General features: G+C 37.1%; 1 protein-coding gene across 2 annotated transcripts in view; it reads right to left on the bottom strand.

Moving 5' to 3' along the window:
* Window positions 1–3679: 3679 nt before the first annotated feature.
* LOC103043776 (tensin-3) overlaps window positions 3680–23849 on the bottom strand; it is a 92503-nt gene continuing 72333 nt past the window's right edge. For both annotated transcript variants that reach the window (XM_022662036.2, XM_022662037.2), the window contains 11 exons: window positions 20091–20202; window positions 18063–18547; window positions 16305–16391; window positions 15208–15339; window positions 12964–13059; window positions 11828–11905; window positions 11187–11264; window positions 9747–9915; window positions 8274–8342; window positions 7929–7958; window positions 3680–7003 (listed from right to left, as the gene is read on the bottom strand). In XM_022662036.2, coding sequence (XP_022517757.2) covers window positions 6859–7003; window positions 7929–7958; window positions 8274–8342; window positions 9747–9915; window positions 11187–11264; window positions 11828–11905; window positions 12964–13059; window positions 15208–15339; window positions 16305–16391; window positions 18063–18547; window positions 20091–20202 — 1481 coding nt within the window. In that variant the 3' untranslated portion in view covers window positions 3680–6858. The remainder of the gene's footprint in view (window positions 7004–7928; window positions 7959–8273; window positions 8343–9746; window positions 9916–11186; window positions 11265–11827; window positions 11906–12963; window positions 13060–15207; window positions 15340–16304; window positions 16392–18062; window positions 18548–20090; window positions 20203–23849) is intronic.

Raw genomic sequence — 23849 nt, 5'->3', positions numbered from 1 at the left:
TATCACCCCATAAGAACTCCCAAGAGCCCAACAGAAGAAGGTTTATGAACCAGGAAATTAAACCCACCACCCTCTCATTAATAACCGGTGCTGTAACTCTTAGCCTGGGAGCAGTTCAGAGTACTGATCTCTGGTCCTCCTGAAACACCACAATATCAAAACCTTCCTAAAATAATAATAATAATAAACTGTTTTTTTTTTAATCTGGAAATACACTTGTTGCTGCCTAGTTATTACGTTTAATGTCCAGATGTTTTCACACAGGTGCAGGTTGGTTTCGATTTATTTTTTTCCCTTAAATAATGAAATTATCATCTACAAAATGCTTGTATATTTACTCAGGATATATTTTTCTAATATTAAGATGTATTTGATAATCTGAAAATTTGTAAATACTATAAAAAAGGAACAACAAAGGAAACACTGAACAGCTTAACTCGTCCTGAACTACTGAAATACTGAATTCTGCCATTTTACAGTGTGAAGTTCTTGTTTACTGGTTCTCTGTTGCAGAGAAGTGAACCGAACTATCCTGTAATTCTCAATATTAGCCAAGATTACAAAACTCACACTGTCTGACTCAAACAGGAACTATTGTAGAGACTCAAAAACTCGAAAACTTACATTAATGAGAAAACTGTAGATCCAGACACAACGATTCACACACTCACACACCTGCAGGAAAACTGAAATGATCAGATCATACTTTCACTATCACTTAAAAAGAGATTACCTGCAGGTTTGTGAGATTTGGGGATTTAGAGACTTCTCTGGTGAGAATGTGTAATTGCACTAAATTTACAGAAAATTAGATAAAATAAGACAGATGGAATGTGGTCTCCACAAGAATTCTCAACAGAGCTCAAGAGTAGAAGCTTTATGAATCAGGGAACTGAACCCACAACCCTCTCATCATTAACCCGGTGCTGTAACTCTTAGTATTCCTCAACCCTTCAAACAACTTCTCTATCCCTCCTCTGTCTCCCTCCGTCTACTCCATCTGCCCATACACACAAGCAGGACCCGGATCACACTCTAGGTCCGCCCCTTCTAGATACCGATTGGCTAATAACATGGCAATCATGCCCTACACTCTCCTCATTGGTCGCGCTGAACAGGAAGCTAACACAAAAACGGCGCGAAAATAGAAAAGGACACTGGGAAAGTGAGTGCTTTTCCACTTAGCATGAAAACAATGAAAATACATGAATAAAAATACATTGGGCAGTTTTTATGTGATTTACACTTTTCTTTAACTATAATACTGAAATACATTTAAAAGCTGCTTACTATTCAGAAAAAATGTTTAAAATTAAATTTAAAGGGAACAATAGTTATGCCTTATTTTAAATAGTGCTGTCTGTTTACACCATAGACTGTATATAGCTGGACAGAGCATCGTCTCTTAAAAGTGAAGCCACCACAGGTCAGGCGCCCCCTGCTGTTCGGCTGCAGAAAGCTGTGTAACTCCACCCATCCCCATAGGTTTCAATGGCAAAACAGACAACATTCAATCACGTTTTTTTCTAATATACTGTAATTCTACCTCCATTATTTAAATGTAACAGCTAGTGTAACCTCTACTTATATTGTCAAATTTTTATATTCCCACAGAATTCGGTTTTTAAAACTTTATTCAGCTCTATTCAAAAAAGGTGTGGTTATGGTAAAAGGGCTGCTTATGGACGGGACCAATAACAGACCGTCAGCTCCGCTCCGCCCCGCTCTGCAGTCTGTGACCGCGAGGCAGCCCTCAGGGGCGGGGTTATTTAAATGAGTAGGTTGCTATCCACTGTCTTTCTCCCTCCTCTGGTCTCTACTGCGCGGACTCAGGTATCAGGATCGCCAACATGGCGGAAGATTTTGGCTTCATTTTCATTGAATGAATGGGAACGGAGACACGGCGTCCATCTTTTTTACAGTCTCTGGTTTACACTTAAAAAAAAAAAAAGAACTGAAAATCGTAAATCGTAATCATAATTAAGAATTGCTCATATATTTGAAGAATATTGAGATTTTTTTTACAATATCACCCAGCTCTAATGGACAAAAGATAAAGATAATATCTTCTTAAATTCTAAGACAAAGTAATATTTGGGTGAAATAAGCCTTTAAATATGTAAGTAGTTAGCTGAATTGGTAATATTTGGGTGAAATAAGTCTTTAAATCTGTAAGTAGTTAGCTAAAGTGGTGATATTATATTAAGAATTAGTAAGTCATTCATTTCGTTAGGTGGCAGTGTCGCGAAAACATAGGATTTTAGAACTGCGGTCCTAAAACTGCAGTCTCCGGTTCTGCAGATATATACTACTGGACTTTTTAAGCATCCTATGCAATGTTTTTTGTATTGTAAACTTCATACAACTGTAAAACTCCATAAAACTCAATAATAAGTCTACACTACTAAAACAATAATCATAGCTTATAGCCTTTATTAATAGGAAGTAGCCTAGTCTTGGATAGGTATGTAAAGTCGTATTTTTTTGTATTAAATATTAATCATATTAATCTAGCTTAAGTGTAGACTTAAGACTCATGACATAGTTCATTTTCCTGAAGAGGTAGAATCAAATCCAGATCTGATCAACTGAGGCTGTAAGAGATTTTACTAAGGCAAAAAAGTCAATATTGAAAAAAGTTTATTGTAGGAAGCTGCGATGGTCCAGGGTGTATACTGCCTTCCACCTGATGACCCTGGCAGATAAAGTGGGTATTGACGATGGATGGATGGATGGATGGATGAATAGATGGATTGTATGAAGGTGACGATATATAAAAGGGTGAGCAAATATGTTTAAAGATTTAGGTAAATAAGCTTTACTGAAGACTATATCACAATGAGTTACATCTATCTTACACCCTGCACAAGGTGCATTGCGATGCTCATTGCTATCTTACACCCTGCCAACAGTTTATTTTCAAGCCTTCCACCTGTATTGTTTTTAAAGTAACAGAGTTTGTGAATACATCTACACTGACAGGTGTGGTGGTCTGGAAATGAGGTGTGTTCAGGTACATTTTTTGCATATTGATATCTTGGCAATGGAAAACACAGGTACACCACTGTCTGATTAAAACCCTGACAATAGTCAAAAGTTAGACGTTCATTGCTACAATAACATTATATAAAATAAAATAACTACTGTTCCCATAAATTAGTTGCTTGTGCACCTTCACAACATAGACAAGCAGGTCAGCCTCCTCTGTTGACAAGCGCAGGCGCCTGCGCCACTAAAGTAGCAATCCCCAAAGTCAGAGCGCAGCTGCCTCTTAAAGGGAATGGCAAGTGACACACTGATTGGTTTATATTACATTACTACATGTATTTTCTCGTTTCAAGCCGCGCAAGGTATACTTTTCCTGTCGTTACGATAACAAAGACACACTGACACGCCCTAAATCAAGCTGCATGGTGCACGGTTAAAGGGAATAATAACAGGTACACTGATAGGGTTACGTTTTACATAACACCTAAAACACACCCATGATGACACATTTCGCAGGAACCCGCACCCACTATCAGTTCTTACTCCAACTTTCATAATTCATGCCACCTTGCCATGAGCACACTGGCCATTTTTTGACTTAACTCACAAAATAACACCTCACCATTCCCAAGCCATCCAACTTTTGGCAGTTTTTGGAGACCATCACGCATATATTAGAGTCAGAAACACATTCAGATATATTCCTTTATCAATAGTTTGATTACAAAACATTTCCTAATACAACGTCAGGCTGCCTGTTAAAAAAATTACTCAAAAACACAGAATTTCCAGAAATAAAGGCAGATTTCTGTACCGCTCAGCTCAGTCATGTATCTAGCGTAAAATCAGTGAGCTGTGAAATATATTATAGTTTACATAGAAAAATACACATTTTAAAAAAGATAGATGTAACAGTCTCCGGCCAATCAGCACAGACTATTCTTTAAATCATTTGATTGGTCCAAATATTATATACATAAACTTGGCACTGTAATCCACAGAGCCCTGCTGATGCCATCCCACATGAATCAAAATTAGTGGTGGCCACCACATAGTACAGCATGAGATTGAGAAAATTAGGTAATGACCAGAGATAAGTAACAAAATCTTGTTTTTATATCTTAAAAAATTGTGGCCATTAGTTAACTATATTGTTTCCCATACCATTTCAAGTTGTGGCCATGATTTAAGTATATTATTTACCATAAACGTACTGTGTTGTGCCCACACCTTGCTAAATTGAGACCATCACTTAATTATTTCATTCCCATACTATACCTTGTCGTGCCCATGTCTTACTAAGTTGTGGCCATGATTTAATTGTTTTAATTCCATTCCTTACTAAGTTGCAGCCATGATTTAATTATCTCCTTCTCATACCTTACTATGTCATGCCCATACCTTACTAAGTTGGGGCCATGAATTAATTATCTCAATTTTATGCTCATGCTATATCTTGTCATGCTCATGTCTCAGTAAGTTGCATCTATGAATTCATTAATCTTATTCCCACACCTTACTATGTTGTGACCATGTCTTAATTATTTCATTCCCATGGTATATATTGTTGTGCCAATGCCTTACTAATTTGTGGCCATAATTTAATTATTTACATTTATTTTCTTACTAAGTTGTGGCCATGATTTGATTATCATAATTTTATGCCTTACTAAGTTGTGGCCATGATTAAATTTAATTGTGTCTCTGATTACTATATTGTGCCCACACCTTACTACGTTGAGGCCATGACTAAGTTGTGGCCATTCTCTCAGTCCTGTGCCTTACTAAGTTGTGGCTATGACTGAATTATCTTGTTTCAACACCTTACTGTATTGTGCACACACTTTGTGGCCATGACAAGTTGTGGCCATGACTTAATATTTAAATGCCGATGCCGTACTAAATTGTGGCCATGAATTAATTCTCTCAATTCCATGCCTTACTAAGTTGTGGCCATGATTTGATTTTCTCAATTCCATGACTTGCTTAGTTGTGGCCATGACTTATTTATCTTGTTCCCATGTGGTAATATCTGGTGGCCATAAGTTATTTATAATTTATGCAGAGTGTTATCAGAAGGGCTCCGTATAAATGTTAAGGTTTTCTTATAAAGCTGTGCTGAGCTTCTGAAGCAGATATTGCATAGACTCAGCTACGAACTGAGCTACACTGTTTACTTTACTGTTTCTCATAATACAATGTTTAATACACATTACTTTGATCCTGATTTAATACAAAAAACAACAGAAAAAGAGAATAAAATTTAAATTCATCATGAAAAATCTATAGACTACCAGCTGCATATACAATACATACATCTATCTAAAGCTTTAACAGCTTTTTAAGGTGGATTTTTGGTGTTGTTAGAAAAAATAAAGGTATTGGCAAATACAAAAAGCCCTTAATGAACCCATAAACATAAAAATATTTCCAAAATATAAACCTATTCATGAATTGGCCCCGCTGTGAGTTTATGATTGTGATTCATATATAGGTAGTCAGTAGTAAAATATAAAATCAAATAAAAGCTACAGAACAGCTTAATAACAGTTACTTAATTACCCCGCCCCCTCATACTCAGACAACATCATCTGAATTTCACCAGGCCACATGTTTACATATAGAAAACATACAGTATCGAATACTCAAGACAAAAAGTAATTTTTGGAAAATAAAACAATAAATACAGTTTGGTTACATAGAAGTACACACATTTACATTTACATATACATGACACGCCCAGTTCTATTCCCATTGGTTCCCATTCCATTCCTCTGCGAAGTTCGCAAAAGAAAAGCAGCTCCAGCGCAAAAAAGTCCTTCCTTTTAAAATAGTGGCAGCTTAGAGTCATGTGACCAAAATCATGATGTCATCAGCAATTCAAATGAGTGTTCATGGGACAAGCACTGTGATGTTATTTTTTTGTAGCACAAAGAGAGTTTATCAGACATCTATTCGGATGTCATCACGTAAAAATCAGGTGAGTGATGTCATCATTTCGAAGCATGATGAAAATTTATCGAAAATTTATTTTGATGCCATTACGTAAGAATCAGATGAGTAAGAGTTTATTGGGCAAGCATTGTGATGTCATAATGTTTGAGCATGATGAGAGTTTATCCGACATCTATTCTGATGTCATAGTGTAAGATTCAGATGAGTGTTTATGGTCATCACGTATTTTGATGTTATCATGTAAGAATCAGATGAGAGAGTGTTCATGAGCCAATCCATTCAAATGAACAATCACATGATGTATGATGTCATCATTTGTGTGTCATCTCTGATGTCATAACTGTGGAGTAAAATTAAGATTAATACGACATGCGTTGTCATGATGCCATTGTTTAAAAGTCAATAGAAGAAGGTTCATGGGACGTTCACTGTGATGTCATCCTTTTAGAGAACTCATATGATGCACTGCAATGTCATAACATATCATACATGCATTATGATGACATCATTTAAGCATCAGATAAGTGTTTGTGTCACATGGCTACGTTGTGATGTCACTATATTGGAGGCAAATGTGTGATCATCATATGATGATGATGATGAATTGCAATGTCATCATAATTTGGAAATCAGACGAGTCTTTGTGGGGGAAGCGTTGTGATGTCATCACTTAAAAATCAAAAGAGTTTCTGAATAGTGATGTCATCATCACTTGGGAGTGTCATCACTCAGAAGATAAATGAAAGTTAGTGTACAGTGAGGTCATCGCTAAGGAGGCAAATGAGCGTTTCCATGGCACACACACTCTGTGATGTCATCACTTGTTGAGCAGCAGTGGCGTGGCTGTTCCACAGCAAGGCACGCGTTGGTTCATTTCGTCTGTAGACGACTGTAGGTGGCGCTGTGTGAAGATGATCAGCCGTTCTTCTGGGAGCCGATCATCACTTTTGAGACGAAGTTGACGATGGCGCTGGCCGGCTGTTCGGGGTCGTGCTCGGCAAACAGGTGGCACACGTTGTCCATGGCAGTGCCCGTCTTCCTGGCCACGAAACCAAAGATCCTGCAGAGCAGAGAGACAGGTCAGTAAGCCTGCAGTGCTACCTGAAGGTCAGGCATACTTTAAAACACTAAGGACCCTATCTAAAACCCTGTGCGAGGAGTGTTGTGATGCCCATTGCTATCTTATACTCTGCAAACAGTCTATTTTTACACCTTCTCACTTCTTCTGTTTAAATAAGTAGCAACAGTGCTTCTGAATATATCTACACTGATAGGTGTGGTGATCTGAAAGTGAGGTATGTTCATGTAAATTTCTGGTGTATTGCTATCTCTTGGCAATGGAAAACACAGGTGCACTACTGACTGATTGAAACCTAGACAGACGTCTAGAAGTAATTAGATGTTCATTGCTATCTTGGCAATGCAGGTGCGCTGTGCATTCACCCCCACTCATTACACACACATAAGGACACGCTGCAGTGCACAAACCCAACTTTTACATCAACAAAAAACAGAATACTAATTATTTCAAATAAATAACATTACTATTCCATTAAATCAGCTGTTTGCGCACCTTTAGAGCATGATCACATACCGTATTTTATGGAGTGTAAGGTGCACTCTCAATAAACGTCAAATTTTTGGTCTGTTTTAATACATGAGACAAACTGGATTATAAGGCACATTTTAAGCGACACTAGTAAGGAACAAGGGTATCGTCATGTTTCCCTTCTAATTCAGCTGGTCTCGCAACTGGGGGGGTGCCTAATTAAACAAAACTGTAATTCTTAATGAGTGAGCGCTGGATGTTAATCTACACAGATTTCTCTCCTGAAAACTGTTTATTTAGGTCAATAAAGCGCTTCTGTTTATTTGCAGTAAGCTTAGATTTCCAATATTTTTGCGTGGTTGACAGCTCGCCTAAATATCCATAAAATAGGCCCCTCTGACTACAAAAATAAAATGATTTAACAGAGCTGACTTACTTAGCAGAAGGATATCCATCCCTCTTCCATCTGAAAATGAACACAAAATGAAAGTAATTATTACATTAGCACATTAAATTGTCATACTCAGCAAATGTTATCTATGTTAAGGACATTCAATTACAAGAATAATTACAATTAAAGCAATAATTATGATTTAATATTTAATTTACATAATTTACAATTATTTACAAATTATTTAGTAATGATATGCTATATATTGCTTGTGGAACTTTACGCATATTTAATGGATTTCTAAGAACACTCTAAAGTTGTGTGTTATGTGTTATAAGCTGGGATTGCTATATCTGTTGCTGCATCAGTGAGACAGAGTTTAGTACTCACTTCCTCTCCTGAGGGTCCAGAGCGCAGAATATAACAGTGTTAACAGCATAGTGTCGTCTGAAGAACAGCCTGTGAGGAGGACAAGAGGGAGATGTGAGAATTGACAATAATTATGATATTCACAAAAATGACATATTCCAATTATCGCTATATATATTTTATGAACATAAAACCTTCTCATTTCCAGTGTCCAAAACTTCTTAATGCCTAAAAAATCAACTTCTGTTTAAAAGTAGTGTGTCTAATGCATTATTTCGCTACTGTATATGTATACTATATATCAGTGGTATAAAATCAATCAATCAATCAATCAATCAAACCTTTATTTAAACTCGAACTACATTGAGGGTGACCCTCATTTACAGTGTAGCTGAGCCAATACACAGGGAATGGATTGTCAAAAAAAGCATAAATAAAAAAATTAAATAAAATAAAAGATGTATAAAATCATTTAAAATAAGATATAAAACAAATAAGATAAAAACAAGAATTTAGAAGAAATCATAAAATTATAGGTAAGAAAATCAAAGCTAATAAAAATTATAAAAATGCAAGTAGAAGTAGAAAAAGTAGTAAAAGAAAAAATATAAAAGAAACAATAAAAGAAAGGTTTAAAGACAGCTAAAACAAAGCAAAATGTAAAAAGTTGACTAAAAATTAAATAGTGTAAATGATAATAAAATTGCAATAATTCTAGAACGATATGTCATTCAAAAATAATGTATCACTTTAACAGCAGGCCTACATGAGGAACAGAACGAAGAACAGTGCTTTATTTTTTTTAAAAACTGATGGTTGACTGTTGTCAGGGTTTTAATCTGTCAGTGGTGCAACTGTGTTTTTTTGTTGCCAAGATAGCAATACACCAGAAATTTATCTGAACACACCTTACTTACCAACCACCACACCCATCAATGTAGATATATTCACAAGCACTGTTGCTAATTAATGACGTAGGTAGAAGGCATTAAATTAGACTGTTGGCGGGGTAAAAGATAGCAATGGGCATTGTGAAGCGCCTTGCGCAGGGTGTAAGATGCTTTCTTAGTTTGCCCTAAAGTTTAAACTGATCTAAATATACAGACTCCCACAGGTTTTTCACCATCCACTGATATCCAATAGTGTTTTCTCTCATTGATTATCATATAATGACCCTCTTTGTATTGGAGTATCTATAATTTATATATGTGTGTGTAATTTAGTAAAGGTAAAGGTATTAAAAAGTGACTTTTTAATGGTATTATCAAAGTTTGTGTATGTGTATAATAAGGCCCTCAAATGTCACATAAAGATATTGTCCCCACATGTATGGTTTTCTGTCACATTAGACAAAATATGCTTGTATTAAAAATATCAAGTGATTTTTGTGTTATTGAGGCATTTTGGAGCAGATTTGTGGCGTCAGCTTCTCTCTAACTCATTTAGAAAGGCGTGTCCCCACAAAACAGTATGTGTGTGTGTGTGTGTCCTCACTTTCTCTGGTTGTCTGTGAGTGTGATGCCCTGTGAGGACACTTTAAAGTGGACGACGGTGGGAGTGGGCGGAGCCTCCAGGCTCAGGACGTCTGAGGTGGCTTTCTGCACAGCCTGGAACCCAGTCAGAGACTCCATCTCCACTGATCCCAGAAACCACACGTTACACGCTACAGAGAGAGAGAAAAAAGAGGAATATTAAAGAGTTAATTTACTAATATAATACTGCTGCTCATCATACAGCTGGGTAAACTCTTAATGATGCAATATTATACCATTATAATTATAACAAATGTAGCATTATACTGTAATATAGTTTCCTGAGTGCTGCTACTGCATGCTAAAAAAAAAGGCCTACAAAATTTGATTAATCACTAAAAAATGTTTTTATAAAGTGAATAAGTCAGTGCAAAATGTATAAGTTATTTTTTTTCTTACCTTTTTTTGAGGTTGAATTCAAAAATAGAAACTTAGATGTAAAACTATTATAGTTTTTTCAGTTTAGTGTAACTTAAAAAAAAAAAGGTTTTCATTTGTTTTCCCAGTTTTCCAGTTAATCATTTCTGCCTCTCACAGTCTGAATTCACAATCTCGATTCTTCTCGAAAATTATCGAAATCTCGAAAATTAAGTAAATATATATATTACTTTAATTAACTGAAACTTAAAATCAGAAATATCAGAAAAAAAACAAAAAATCTCCTGTTTCATTTTTATAATACCGGGGAATTATATTATATTATATGGGGGGAAATTGTTGTTAAAATTTTACACCTGTTTAACATTTAGCCTCAAATGATCAGAAAATTGACATTACTACTATGTTCCTGCTGGACGTCAGAAAAATACATGGCAAAAACCTATATGTGTAAGTGTGCTTAATACCCAATCTCCTATTAAGATTTCTTAAAATCTTATAATCCTAATCTTATAATAATTTTAAAGTCTTAAAATTAAGAAAGACTTAAATCAAGTAACAATCCCTGATGTTATGTCTTAATCTTAAACATAAGACTTGGTAAGACACAAGTTCTTTGATTCTAACAAAATTCTTCTTTTTTTTTTTTTTTTGCAGTGTGAACAAGCAAACGGCAATGGTGGATGGAAGAACTAGAGGAAGCAGAAGAAACCTTGAGTAAAAACATTCTTAGCAAGTAAAGTTATCAAATATCAGGGCAATAAATCTTATTTTTAGCCTTTTTGTCTTACTAAGCATTATGTATGATTAATTTGCTTAATTTAGGAATAATTTGAATAAATCTTAATCTTAGTCTTACTTAGCATTTTTATTTTGTCCAAAAGTGTTTTAGAAAATGTTAAGAAATCTTTATTATTATTACTTTATTATTATTATTATTAATGATTTATTATTATTATTATGATTATGTATTGATTAAACAGTTTACTCTGCATGCATTATGTTATTAGTTTCTCTCACTCACCTGCTCCCTGCTTCAGAAGCTCAGCTGCAGAGTTGGTGATGGACTGTGAGGGCGTCTCCACAGCGTCCTCTAGAGGATCTGCAGGAGTAAAGCAGAGGGTTCAGTGTGCAGATCTGATTAAGGAGAACTCCAAAACCCACGTTTCTGTAGTTAATTTGACCACAGAGTTTAATTATGCTGAACTGAATCTGCTTTAAGAGCCGTTTCTGTTTATAAAGACTCTTTAAAAGCACATAAACTGCTCTGATGCTTAACACAGCCCTTAGCCACCCCCAGCAGCATTCAGCAGCCCCCAGTAGCCCTTAGCAGCCCCCAACTATCCTCAGCAGCCCCCAGCAACCCCTATAAGTCCTTAGCAGCCCTCACAAGCCCCCAGCAGCCCTCAGCAGCCCCCAGAAGTCCCCTAGCAGCCCCCAGCAGCCCTCAACAGCTGTTAGCAGCCCCCAAACCCCTATAAGTCCTTAGCAGCCCTCATCAGTCCCCAGAAGTCCTGAAGTCCTGAGTAGCCATAAGCAGCTCTGAGAAGTCCTCAGAAGCCACAGCAGCCCCCAGAAGTCCCTGAGCAGCCACCAGCAGCCCCTAGAAATCCACAGAAGCCCCCAGAAGCCATCAACAGCTGGTGTCTGTGTGGAAATGCTCACCTCTGTCTGGAATGATGAGTTTGCAGGGCAGAGCCAGTGGAGTGATGGAGTGCTGGTACACCAGTGCTGTTAGACTGCCTGTAACACACACACACAAACACACACACACACACATTTGGGTTATAAACTACAAAACCAAAAGTGTTGGGACACAAGTTCTTTACAGAATCATGTACATCAAAACAGAGTTTAAACTGCTTTTTTTTTAAATAACTGTCTCTACTGTCCAGAAAATGCTTTCTACTAGATTGTGGAACATTGCTGTGAGGATTTGACTGCATTAGTATTATCTCCACTCCCTTACAAAAGTATCGGATGGAGCTCCATCATTCCCAGCTCAATACTGGAGGCTTTGAAACCTTTCTAGCAATATTTGCAATAATAATGTGTTATTTTTCACTTTCACATGAAATTAAGTTAAAATATAAAAGTATGTTTTCTTCTGTACAATGACTATTTTAGAAGATACACAGATTTGGCCAGAAGATGGCACTCTTCCTTAGCTTAAAAAGCCTGCAGTTATTAGTGGAGTTTACTTGTTACTATAAAAACACACTTTTATGTTTAAAATGTATCATTTATACATAAGAAAAATAATGTTGGTGTTAATTATGATATTATACTGTTATAATAATTATATAATAACTATAGTACTCTAGTGTTATAACACTATCCTAATAAAAAAACCCATTAAATTAACATTTATTTTTTTGGTGTTGTTGATTAAGAAAAAAACAACTTTTGACATCTCCTTTTTGTAATCCTAACTGGATGGATAGATGGATGGATGAATGGATGGATAAATGGATGAAACAATGGATAAATGAATAAATGGATGGATGGATGGATGAACGGACAATAAATTGATGCATGATGGATAAATTGATGTATAAATGAATGGATGGATAGATGGATGTATTCATGGATGGATATATGGATAAATGGATGGATGGATAGATGTATAAATTGATGGATGATGAATAAATTGATGGATGATGAATAAATTGATGGAAAAATGGATGAATAAATTGACAGATTATGGATAAATTGATGAATAAATGGATGGATGAATAGATAAATTGATTGATGGGTGGATGGATGAATGGATGGATAAACGGGTGAATGTGGTAATTTACCAAAGTAGGGCTCATTGGGACATCCCTTCAGCCGAACTCCTTTGGGTGTACACTCAATGAGGAAATGGCGCACAAGCTCATTGGACAAATCTCCTCCTAAAAGAGAGAGAGAGAGAGAGAGAGAGAGAGAGAGAGAGAAAGAGAGAGAGAAAGAGGCTTAATGTAACGTAATATAATTACAGAATGTTGACTAACAAGACCAGTGAAAGATTAAAACAGTAAAACTCCTGGGTGTCTGAATCCAGAAGCCACTCTTTCTTTCCCGCCTTTTTCTCTGGGCTGTTTTTATCAGTGGGGCTGGAAAAAAAGGCGGGAAATCTCCACAGGGCAGGAGGAGCATTCCTGAAGCTTCTTCTCAGAGAATAAAGGAGCTGAAGGAGCACAAAGACCCAGCGTAGTGTTTCACCCTCTCAGAGAACCACAAAAGCAGGAGTATGGGGGGCTGCTGTGCAGATGATGTCATTACAGGTGGGCACAGGTTGGGCTGTTTTGTAATAAACGAGATGTTCTTGGTATTTTAAGTAGGATACCTGGAGCTATGTCCTGGAACACAATATTCACTGTACTCTGATTGGCTAAGCCTGCTTAATATAAGTCAATAGCAAGAGCTGTCTGGATTGGATACTTTACTACAACTTTTTCTTACTCCAACAAGAATGATATGGTACGGTGCCTTAAGTTAGCTTCTTTAGTTTATCATTAAAGCTAAAGATTAGAGTAAGTAATTAGTGCTTATACCCCATCAGTTAGCATGGTGCTAACTGCAGTGACTGTGTTGAGGTGTTCAGTAGTCTTAAATAGACTAGAATATGTGGTTTCTGACACTCCGTAATCCATTGTTATCTATTAACATGGTATAAAAACTGTATCTTGAAGATAACCACAATTTGCTGATAGCAGTAAGTCTGTCATACTGCATCAGAGACCACATTAGCACGTGATATTAGAGGTCGCTTAACCTCTCAATGTCATTTGATGTAAGTTTGTGGTTGATTAAGCAAGAAATCCACTTTACACATAAAATTTTAAAGAGTTAAGTGTGAACACTGGGAGACTGTTTAAGAGACAGTTTAATCTGTTATATTAGCCAGATAATATACTAATATGAACAAACCAGTGTATTCACATGGTTTATTGGTGTGCATTATGGTGCGCTTAGGTTTATACCTGTGTGAAACCAAACCAGACAGAGAGAGAAACAGAGACACGCTCCAAATAAACAAAAACTCATCAACTGATGTGGACCATAGAAACTTTTACAACTACAGGAGTGAAAACGCTCTTTTATACTCAGCTAATTAAGCTCTAATTCAGAAATCCTTACAACCAAGCTGAGTTGGTACAGTTTACAGTAAAGTAAAAAAAAAAAAATTCCTCTATCCAATTTATTATGTATACTTTATTCCAGCGTGCCACATTTTCTTTATCTGCCCTCAAATATACAAGTATATACTAGTATTTTGATTGACACCATATTATTTTTTATATACATCTATATATCCACTAAAAATGATTTATCATAGGTAATCACAGAATGTTGTTGTGAATAATCAGATTATTATTTTTTTAAATGAATTGACACCACTGAAAATATACAATGGAGAAAGAAGTTGATGGATTTCAAGGCATGTTAAGGTGGGGCATACACAGGCATTGTAATTCCTATACATACACATCTAAAGAAGTGCATATCTGACACTGAACACAACTTATCGATCAAATTTAGAGCATGAGCAAAAAAAAAAAAATTGTGGCCAAAAAAGTTAATTTAATACAGTATTTTCCATCTTCAGAGCTGTAGTTCACTATTATGAAGATGCAGAGTCATCTGTTGAGATAAATAACGTACTGGCTTTACAGATGGTGTTGTGGTGGCCCATAAATACAGACCTGTGTGACACACACTTGTCAAACAAAGATCTAACCTTCATCAACACACACCAGCAGCCGGTGACTCAGCACCGACACCCAACAATAGCTCCTATAGAGGCCAGGAAGCTGGAAAAGCAGAAGAACCGTGAGCAGAAAACCCCGGGAGAAACTGCTGGAATCCACACCTATCAGATTCCCTCTCTACCCAGAGCTCAGAGGGACAATGGAGCTGTTTTATGAGAGCAGGGGAAGCTCCTGCCGGATCCTGAGGTCTGTACTCTATACCAACCATGAATGGAGAAGCTCCTACAGCACATCACACACTTACATAACTCAGACTCCGCCCACCTGCCGGATTCAGCCAACACTTACCCTTCTTACTCTGCTGCAGGACTGAGAGAGGGGGCGTGGCCACCTTCATGGCCAATCCGTAAGCGCCTCTGAAGGAGTGGCTGTCCCGAACAATGAAGCAGCCTGGAGCTTTGTCCTTCAGCACGGCGATGGCTGGGTGGAAACAACAGGTGGGACATCAGGTATACAGTAGATCAGGTGTTTTTACAATATAGTGAGCCTGGTGTCCACCTTACTAGGCCTTATTTATATTATATATTATATATGCCAATAAAAACCCAAAAATCATACAATGTGGTTGTAATCTACAGTACTAGTGCATCTCAAAAAGTTATTTTATTTCAATAAATCAGTTCAAAATGTGAAACTCATATATTATATAGGTGTATTAAACACAGAGTGATCTATTTTAAGCGTTTATTTCTTTTATAGTTGATAATTATGGCTTACAGCCAATGAAAACCCCCAAAATCAGTGTCTCAGTAAATTAGAATATTATATAAGACCAATTGATACTTTGGCAGTGTGGGCAGTGTGCCAAATCCTGCTGGAAAATGAAATCCACATCTCTAAAAAAAGTTAATTATCGACCATCAGACAATGTTGCATTTCATTTAAAGTAAATCAAGAGATCAGAGTCTGGAGGAAGAGTGGAGAGACACACAGTCCAAACTGCTCGAGGTCTAGTGTGAAGTTTCCACCAATCAGTGATGGTTTGGAGAGACATGTCATCTGCTGCTGTTGATCCACTGTGGTTTATTATCAAGTCTAAAGTCAGTGCAGTTTTGTTTTCCCACAAAATCTTACAGCACTTCATGCTTCCCTCTGCTGCTGACAACTTTTATGAAGATGCGGATTTCATTTTCCAGCAGGACTTGGCACACTGCCCACACTGCCAAAAATAAAATTGGTCTTATATAATATAATATTCACATTTTCTGATACACTGATTTTTAGGTAACTTTTCAAAGATTTTCACTAGTACAGTATATTAAAACCACAGCCTGAATACATGTTTAAGGTGGTTGAATATGCTTAATTTAAAGCATCCACACAAACTTCCACAGCAGTATCTAATTCAGCTTCTACTACAAATGTTGACCGATGCTCAAACATACCTTGATCCCTGGAGATATCTGGTTTGTACCAGTATTTTGAGGTGTCCTGGACAAACTTCACTGTTACCTGCTTGCTTGAAAGTACATCTAAAAGGATAAAATATAAAAAAGGATAAAATAATTTTTTAACAAGTGCTTATAAGTGTTAAAGGACCAATTTACAACCATACATTTAATTAAACTTAATTTCTTTACTAAGTTACCATGATAAATTACTGCTTACATGAAGTATTAAGTTAAACATGTATAATGCTGAGCACAAAGAATCCTTATTTAGTAACACTTGCTTTAACAAATTCCAAAAAATATTCCAATATTTAAGATGTAAACATGTTTTTTTAAAGTGGTTTAATGTGGAGCTAAACTGGGTCAAAACTTTTGTTCTGGGTCAAATCAATAATGAGTTTGTACTGAATTGTAAGTAGATTTTTTCTGTGTTTTGGTTTGTTTTTAATCAAATCAAATGAAATCATAACAGGGTGAAAACGAACATGAGTACGATTTAACTAGACTAAATGTGCCGATGTGAAGAAAAAAAAAAACATAAAATGTCTACACCTGTATATGCTGTGAGGTATTATCTCGTGAGTGATCTACTCTTATTGCTTACTAAATTATCTCTACCAACATTTAGTCTTTCTTTTCTTTTATTTTCTTTCATTGGTTATGTTTGTCTTCTAGTTAACTTCTTTTTCCCTTTTTTCTTTGTTTTCTAACTAAAAAAAATTCACTCTCTCCCAAGAGGGTGGTGATTGTCGTGACCCGATTTTTAAAATTATTATTATTTTACTAATTATACGTATATGTTTGAATAAAATGAACATTTTTGTTTTATTCTATAAACTACAGACAACATTTCTCGCAAATTCCAAACAAAATTTTAAATACTTTCATTTAGAGCATTTATTTAGCAGCAAATGAGAAATGGCTGCAGATGAGAAACATGCAGAGCTTTCAGACCTCAAATAATGCAAAGACAAAAACAAGTTCATATTCATAAAGTTTTAAGAGTTCATCCACGCAAACAATTTTATCCATCGACTTACACCGGTGATTAAGCAGCTTAACTGACTATGGGAAAAAGCTGTTCCTAAACCTGTCTCATCTTAGGTATCTACAGTTCTGGAAAAAAAAAACTTCAGACACCAATTAAGTTTCTGAATCAGTTTCTCTGATTTTGCTATTTATAGGTTTATGTTTGAGTAAAATAAACATTGTTGCTTTATTCTATAAACTACAGACAACATTTCTCCCAAATTCCTAATAAAAATGTTGTTATTTACAGCATTTGTTTGCAGAAAATTGACTGGTTCTCCTCCACCAGTCTTACACACTGCTTTTGGATAACTTTATGCTGCTTTACTCCTGGTGCAAAAATTCAAGCAGTTCAGTTTGGTTTGATGGCTTGTGATCATCCATCTTCCTCTTGATTATATTCCAGAGGTTTTCAATTTGGTAAAATCAAAGAAACTCATCATTTTTAAGTGCTCTCTTATTTTGGTGTCTTATCGGACACTGTTTGGCTACAGCTATCCACGCAAACAGAAATCACATCTATATTCACATTCATTGCAGTCTTCTTTGGGTTCCACGGGTGGTGGCAAAAGTCATGGGACACAATACTACTTTCTTAGGACTTGTTCTAAGACTTTTATAAACATGACAGGCCTAATTTTGTTAAATCATGTAAAACTCTTTCTCTCTATATATATATATAATTATACCGATCTGATCCTAAGCATGGTGGTGGTAGCTCACCTGGCAGTGGGGATGGGGGTCCGGCGCTGGTCCTGCCCTGCAGTTCTGGCAGGACGTTGGGGAAGGGTATGCTGAGGGAGCTCCCGCTATGGGGGCTGGAGAAGCCGCTGGGTGCCGGGGAGGTGGAGCCCAGGGATCGCTCGCAGTCGGACGTCCTGCGCTTCTCGGGGAGGGGGGGCTGCTGGAACTGGTAGCTCAGGCCGTCCACCTCCGGGACGAACGCCGAGGGTCCGGACGGGGGCGAGAAACCCTCCGGCTCGCTCAGGACGGGGCTTCGGCTCAGGGAGTACTGGGCCGCCCTGGTCCTCTGGCTGCCCCGGGGGGAACTGTGGGCGTTGGGGGCCGGATGTGGGTGTGGGTGGGGGTGTGGGTGGTGGTTGGGGGGCGAGTTCTGGGTGAAGTTCACCACTGTACCTGAGCGCTGGGTGTTGATGGAGAAGTGACGACTTAATAAAGCCCCCTCCGAACAGGAAGACTGAGATGAGCTGCAGAGATGAATGTGTTTTAATTTAATACAATACACTTTTATTGCATTATATCCTAAGATTTTTTATTAGGTATATATCCCGAAAATAACAATTACTCTAAGTATGAGATTATTTTAATGGACCTTATGTTCTCAAATGCAACAAAAAAATGAATAGTACTGTATTGGACAAAAACTACAAAGACCAAATATAATATATATTTTATAAATGTTATGGGTTATATAAAGAGTTTTTTTTCTAATGTGGAACATTAGACATACTTTGAGATGTGGGTATGCAATTATTTTATTTATTTTTATTTTTTTGTTGTTGTTGGAAAGGGGAGCTGTTTATTAAGATATTTATTTGGGGGGAGGGGGGAAGGGATGTGTGTCAGACTGTGTTTAATTGTCTTGTCTCATTCATTTTGCTGTTTGTTACAACTTTGGATTTTTTTTATTTTAAAAAATATATATATATATTTTAAAAATAAAAACGGCTCAAATACAAGTAAAGTATTATCAACAGTACAATTCTATCCATCGACTTACACCGGTGATTAAGCAGCTTAACTGACTATGGGAAAAAGCTGTTCCTAAACCTGTCTCATCTTAGGTATCTACAGTTCTGGAAAAAAAAACTTCAGACACCAATTAAGTTTCTGAATCAGTTTCTCTGATTTTGCTATGTATAGGTTTATGTTTGAGTAAAATAAACATTGTTGCTTTATTCTATAAACTACAGACAACATTTCTCCCAAATTCCTAATAAAAATGTTGTTATTTACAGCATTTGTTTGCAGAAAATTGAAAATGAGAAACTCATTATTTGAGTGGTCTCAATTTTTTTCCAGAGCTGTATATCTTAATTTAATATCATCTATATCGTCAAAGAACACATTCCTCATAAAAAAAAACATATGGCTTGGATGAGACAGTATGCTCCATGCTAGTCTTTCCATTCATTCCCCTTTTAACTCTAGGCTAAATATTATTTATCTATTAATCCAAATGGAAAAAAAAAAAACATTTGGGAACTGTGGAGTTCCACAGGGTTCTATTGTAGGGCCAGTGAAACTGATGTTCATAACTGCAGTACTGGAGTTGCAAGAGTGAAGAACTGAAGAGTGGGCTCACATACACACCATTTTAGATACTGGATACCATTTAAACCAATAGCAAACAAGCACTTGGAACAGCTGAAAATGTATTTTAATATTTTAAATGAAAAAAAAAAATAGTTGGTTAAAATATACACAAAATATACATTCTTCTATTGGAACCGCTATAGCAAACCTTTGTAACATTTAAAACAGCTATGTGCTTCTTATCTACTCATGTTTTTAACACTTCTTGGACCCCTGTTGGGTGACCTGGACCTCTGCTGGCAACCTACCAATTATTTAGGTCACCTGTTGACCCAGGTGTGCACATCTTGGTAATTTCCCTGCTCGGACATGCCCACTGAACCCAGTCATTTGAGCTGAATCAGGTGTCTCAGAGCTGTGATGTGAATTAGATACACATTCTCTGTAAAACTGCAGTAAAATCAGAGGATTTACCTGTCTGTGACGGTGATCATTCCTCCTGTAGTGCTGGAGCGAGTGAAGGGTCTGTGGGAGCTGTTCACCATGCCTTCATCATGCCCCATAATATCAGCAAACGCTCGCATATCTGAAATAAACAGAAATCAATGGAAAAATGTCAGATTACCACCAGATTAAAAGGTGCACTATCAATGAACGTCTATTTTCTGGTCTATTTTCATGCATAAAATACACTGGATTATAAGGCAAATTATGCAACGCTAGTAAGGAACAGGGGTGTCACCATGTTTTTCTTCTAATTTAGCAGGTCTCTACGCTGGGGGGGGGGGGGGGGGGTAAAGCTAAACTAAGCTAAGTAAACATTTTATTTTAAGGTCAAACTTGCACTTGATGTTAATCTACACAGATGTCTCTCCTGAAAACTGCTTATTTGTGTGAGAAAAGCACTTCTGTTTATTTACAGTAAGCTTAGATTTCCAGATTTACACTAAGGCTGGGTGCAGCAGCATTAGCATTAACATTAGCATTAGCGGCTAAATTAGCATCCCACAATGGCTCAATTACAAGTTAAATATCATTAACACCATGCGTTCTATCCATCAACTTACACCCGTGATTAAGCAGCGTAACTGACTGTGGGAAAAAGCAGTTCCTAAACCTTTTTCTTAGATTAGCTTAGATTTCCAGATTTACACTAAGGCTGGGTGCAGCAGCATAAGCATTATCATAAGCATTAGCGGCTAAATTAGTGTAAGTGACGACTTAATAGAGACAAATGTGTTTTTACAATACAATACACTTTAATTGTCTTTGAGTTCTCTAAAATGTGTCTTGCATCCCACCCTGGCTCAATTACAAGTTAAGTATCATCAATACCATGCATTCTATCCATCAACTTACACCCGTGATTAAACAGCTTAACTGACTGTGGGAAAAAGCTGTTCCTAAACCTGTCTTAGCTTGGGTATCTGCAGCTCTGGAAAATATTAAAACACCACTTCAGTGTAAGCTTAGATTTCCAGATTTACACTAAGTCTGGGTGCAGCAGAATTAGCATTAGAGGCTAAATTAGCAAGGAAAATGGTGCCCGACAGCACTACACATAGGAACCCTGGGTGTTCCGGTAAGCCGGGGAGATATTAGCTAGCGGTTCGTCCCATGTTGCTTGTTTTAACATGGTAAACACGCAGGTTACAGTCCAATATACTCAACCCCGGCAAGGCAGAAAAATTGGGAAATTTTGAGGTAAATTAAAGGATTTTAAGTGCACCTTACAGTGTGAAAAATACAGTTATAGGAGGTCCTGCTTTTTCTTCATACCAGTCACCATGACAGCAGCAACTATGGCAACCAAATGCAAGATCACAGCCAAGTGTGGACAGACAAGAAGGTCAGTTGGCAAACGTTGACTGAAAGAGCGTATTCATCCTGTTGAGCTCTGATTTAAGTTCCTGCTTTAGGTCAATTTAGACACTGAAACTTGAAATCTTTACCTAACCTTCTGTGAACAATATTTTACTCTTACAGATTTTTTATTAGAAGGTTAAAGATGGCTTGTTTTGTGTTGAAACTGCAGCTCTAGAAAAAGAATTACGTTTCTGAATCAGTTTTTTTTTCTGATTTTGCTATTTATAGGTTTATGTTTGAGTAAAATAACCATAGTTAGAGCATTTATTTGCAATACCTGGGAAATGGCTGAAATAACAATAAAGATGCAGAGCTTTCAGACGTCAAATAATGCAGAGACAAGAAACAAGTTCATATTCATAAAGTTTTAAGAGTTCAGAAATCAATATTTGGTGGAATAACCCTGGATTTTAATCACAGTTTTTAATGCATCTTGCAATGCCTTAGCATTGCCAACACCTGTACAATAACAACACCAATTGCACACAGCAATACCATATAAACCACCTAGCAATGCCTTAGCAGCCAAAACCTGTACCATAGCAACACCAACTGCACAGCAATACCCTATAAACCACCTAGAAACACCTCAACAGTCAACACCTGTACCATAGCAACACCAACTGCACAGCAATACCCTATAAACCACCTAGAAACACCTCAACAGTCAACACCTGTACCATAGCAACACCAACTGCACAGCAATACCCTATAAACCACCTAGAAACACCTCAACAGTCAACACCTGTACCATAGCAACACCAACTGCACAGCAATACCCTATAAACCACCTAGAAACACCTCAACAGTCAACACCTGTACCATAGCAACACCAACTGCACAGCAATACCCTATAAACCACCTAGAAACACCTCAACAGCCAACACCTGTACCATAGCAACACCAACTGCACAGCAATACCCTATAAACCACCTAGGAACACCTCAACAGTCAACACCTGTACCATAGCAACACCAACTGCACAGCAATACCCTATAAACCACCTAGAAACACCTCAACAGTCAACACCTGTACCATAGCAACACCAACTGCACAGCAATACCCTATAAACCACCTAGAAACACCTCAACAGTCAACACCTGTACCATAGCAACACCAACTGCACAGCAATACCCTATAAACCACCTAGGAACACCTCAACAGTCAACACCTGTACCATAGCAACACCAACTGCACAGCAATACCATATAAACCACCTAGAAACACCTCAACAGTCAACACCTGTACCATAGCAACACCAACTGCACAGCAATACCCTATAAACCACCTAGCAATGCCTTAGAAGCCAACACATGTATATCTACTCATCCAACAGTTCCATTTAATAAATAAATAAATAAATAAATATTTTACAGAAGTCTAAACATCAAGATGATCTGATTGGACCTGTCCATAACTTCTATGTAACTTCTAAGCAACTGAAGGTCTTCCTATTGGCTAATTGGTTAATGTTAATAAGCCCACCATCAGAGGAATACTAAACAACAACAGTGAGCATATCAGGGCTGCAAGGTGTATCTCAAAAAAGAAAACTGCTGCACATCTACAGTTTCCTAAAGATAACATGGATAAATCCCATCTGTGAAAGATGGTGGTGGAAGGATCATAGTTATCATAGCTTTGGCTGTTTTTGCTGCATCATGAGAACCTGTACTGCTCCTCAGGGACTCCAGAATGTTCTCACGGCTGATCAAACACACACTGTATTAACTGCAGAGAGCCGCTCATGAGTGAACGCTTCTTCTGCTGGTCTATTGTTGAGTCGAGCCGTTTCCTCCCATTTACAGGGCTTTTGTCAGAGGTCAGCAGCGCACATGTTCAACCCTCTGTCTACAAAAGCCTGACATTTCAATACAGCCACTCCCACACAGCCTGCTGCTGCTGCTGCTGCTGCTGTCCGACCTGCTGAAAGAGCAAGCTGTGCTCCTGCCCTTAAACCTAAAGGCAAGCCTAACCTTCAGCCTAAGACCTTAATCATCAAGCAGGAGCTATTCATAGACAAAATAAACATTTGCTTATAGGAACAATGGAGTGGAGGTAGCATGATAGTTAGTTAAGGTCGTAAATTGTATGTATTATATTTTATTTGGTATTTAAAGGGCCGTCTGAATGTTTGTGAGACCTTCAGAATTGTATGCATGAATTTGACCTAAATCTTCATCAGATTTGCACACTACAAGTCCTACAAGTAATTGAGAAGAACTATGATTTACCACTTTAAAATGTAATAAAACTGATTACATTAAAAATTTAACTGCCACTAACTCAATTTTGTAACTATTCTATATGAAAAATGCTTTACTAAGTATTGTTTAGTTATACTAACTTTTGTTAAGTCATTATTAT

Source organism: Astyanax mexicanus, chromosome 8 (genome assembly GCF_023375975.1).
Source record: "Astyanax mexicanus isolate ESR-SI-001 chromosome 8, AstMex3_surface, whole genome shotgun sequence".
NCBI classification, from domain to species: Eukaryota; Metazoa; Chordata; class Actinopteri; order Characiformes; family Acestrorhamphidae; genus Astyanax; species Astyanax mexicanus.
This window is presented reverse-complemented; position numbering and strand designations above follow the sequence as displayed.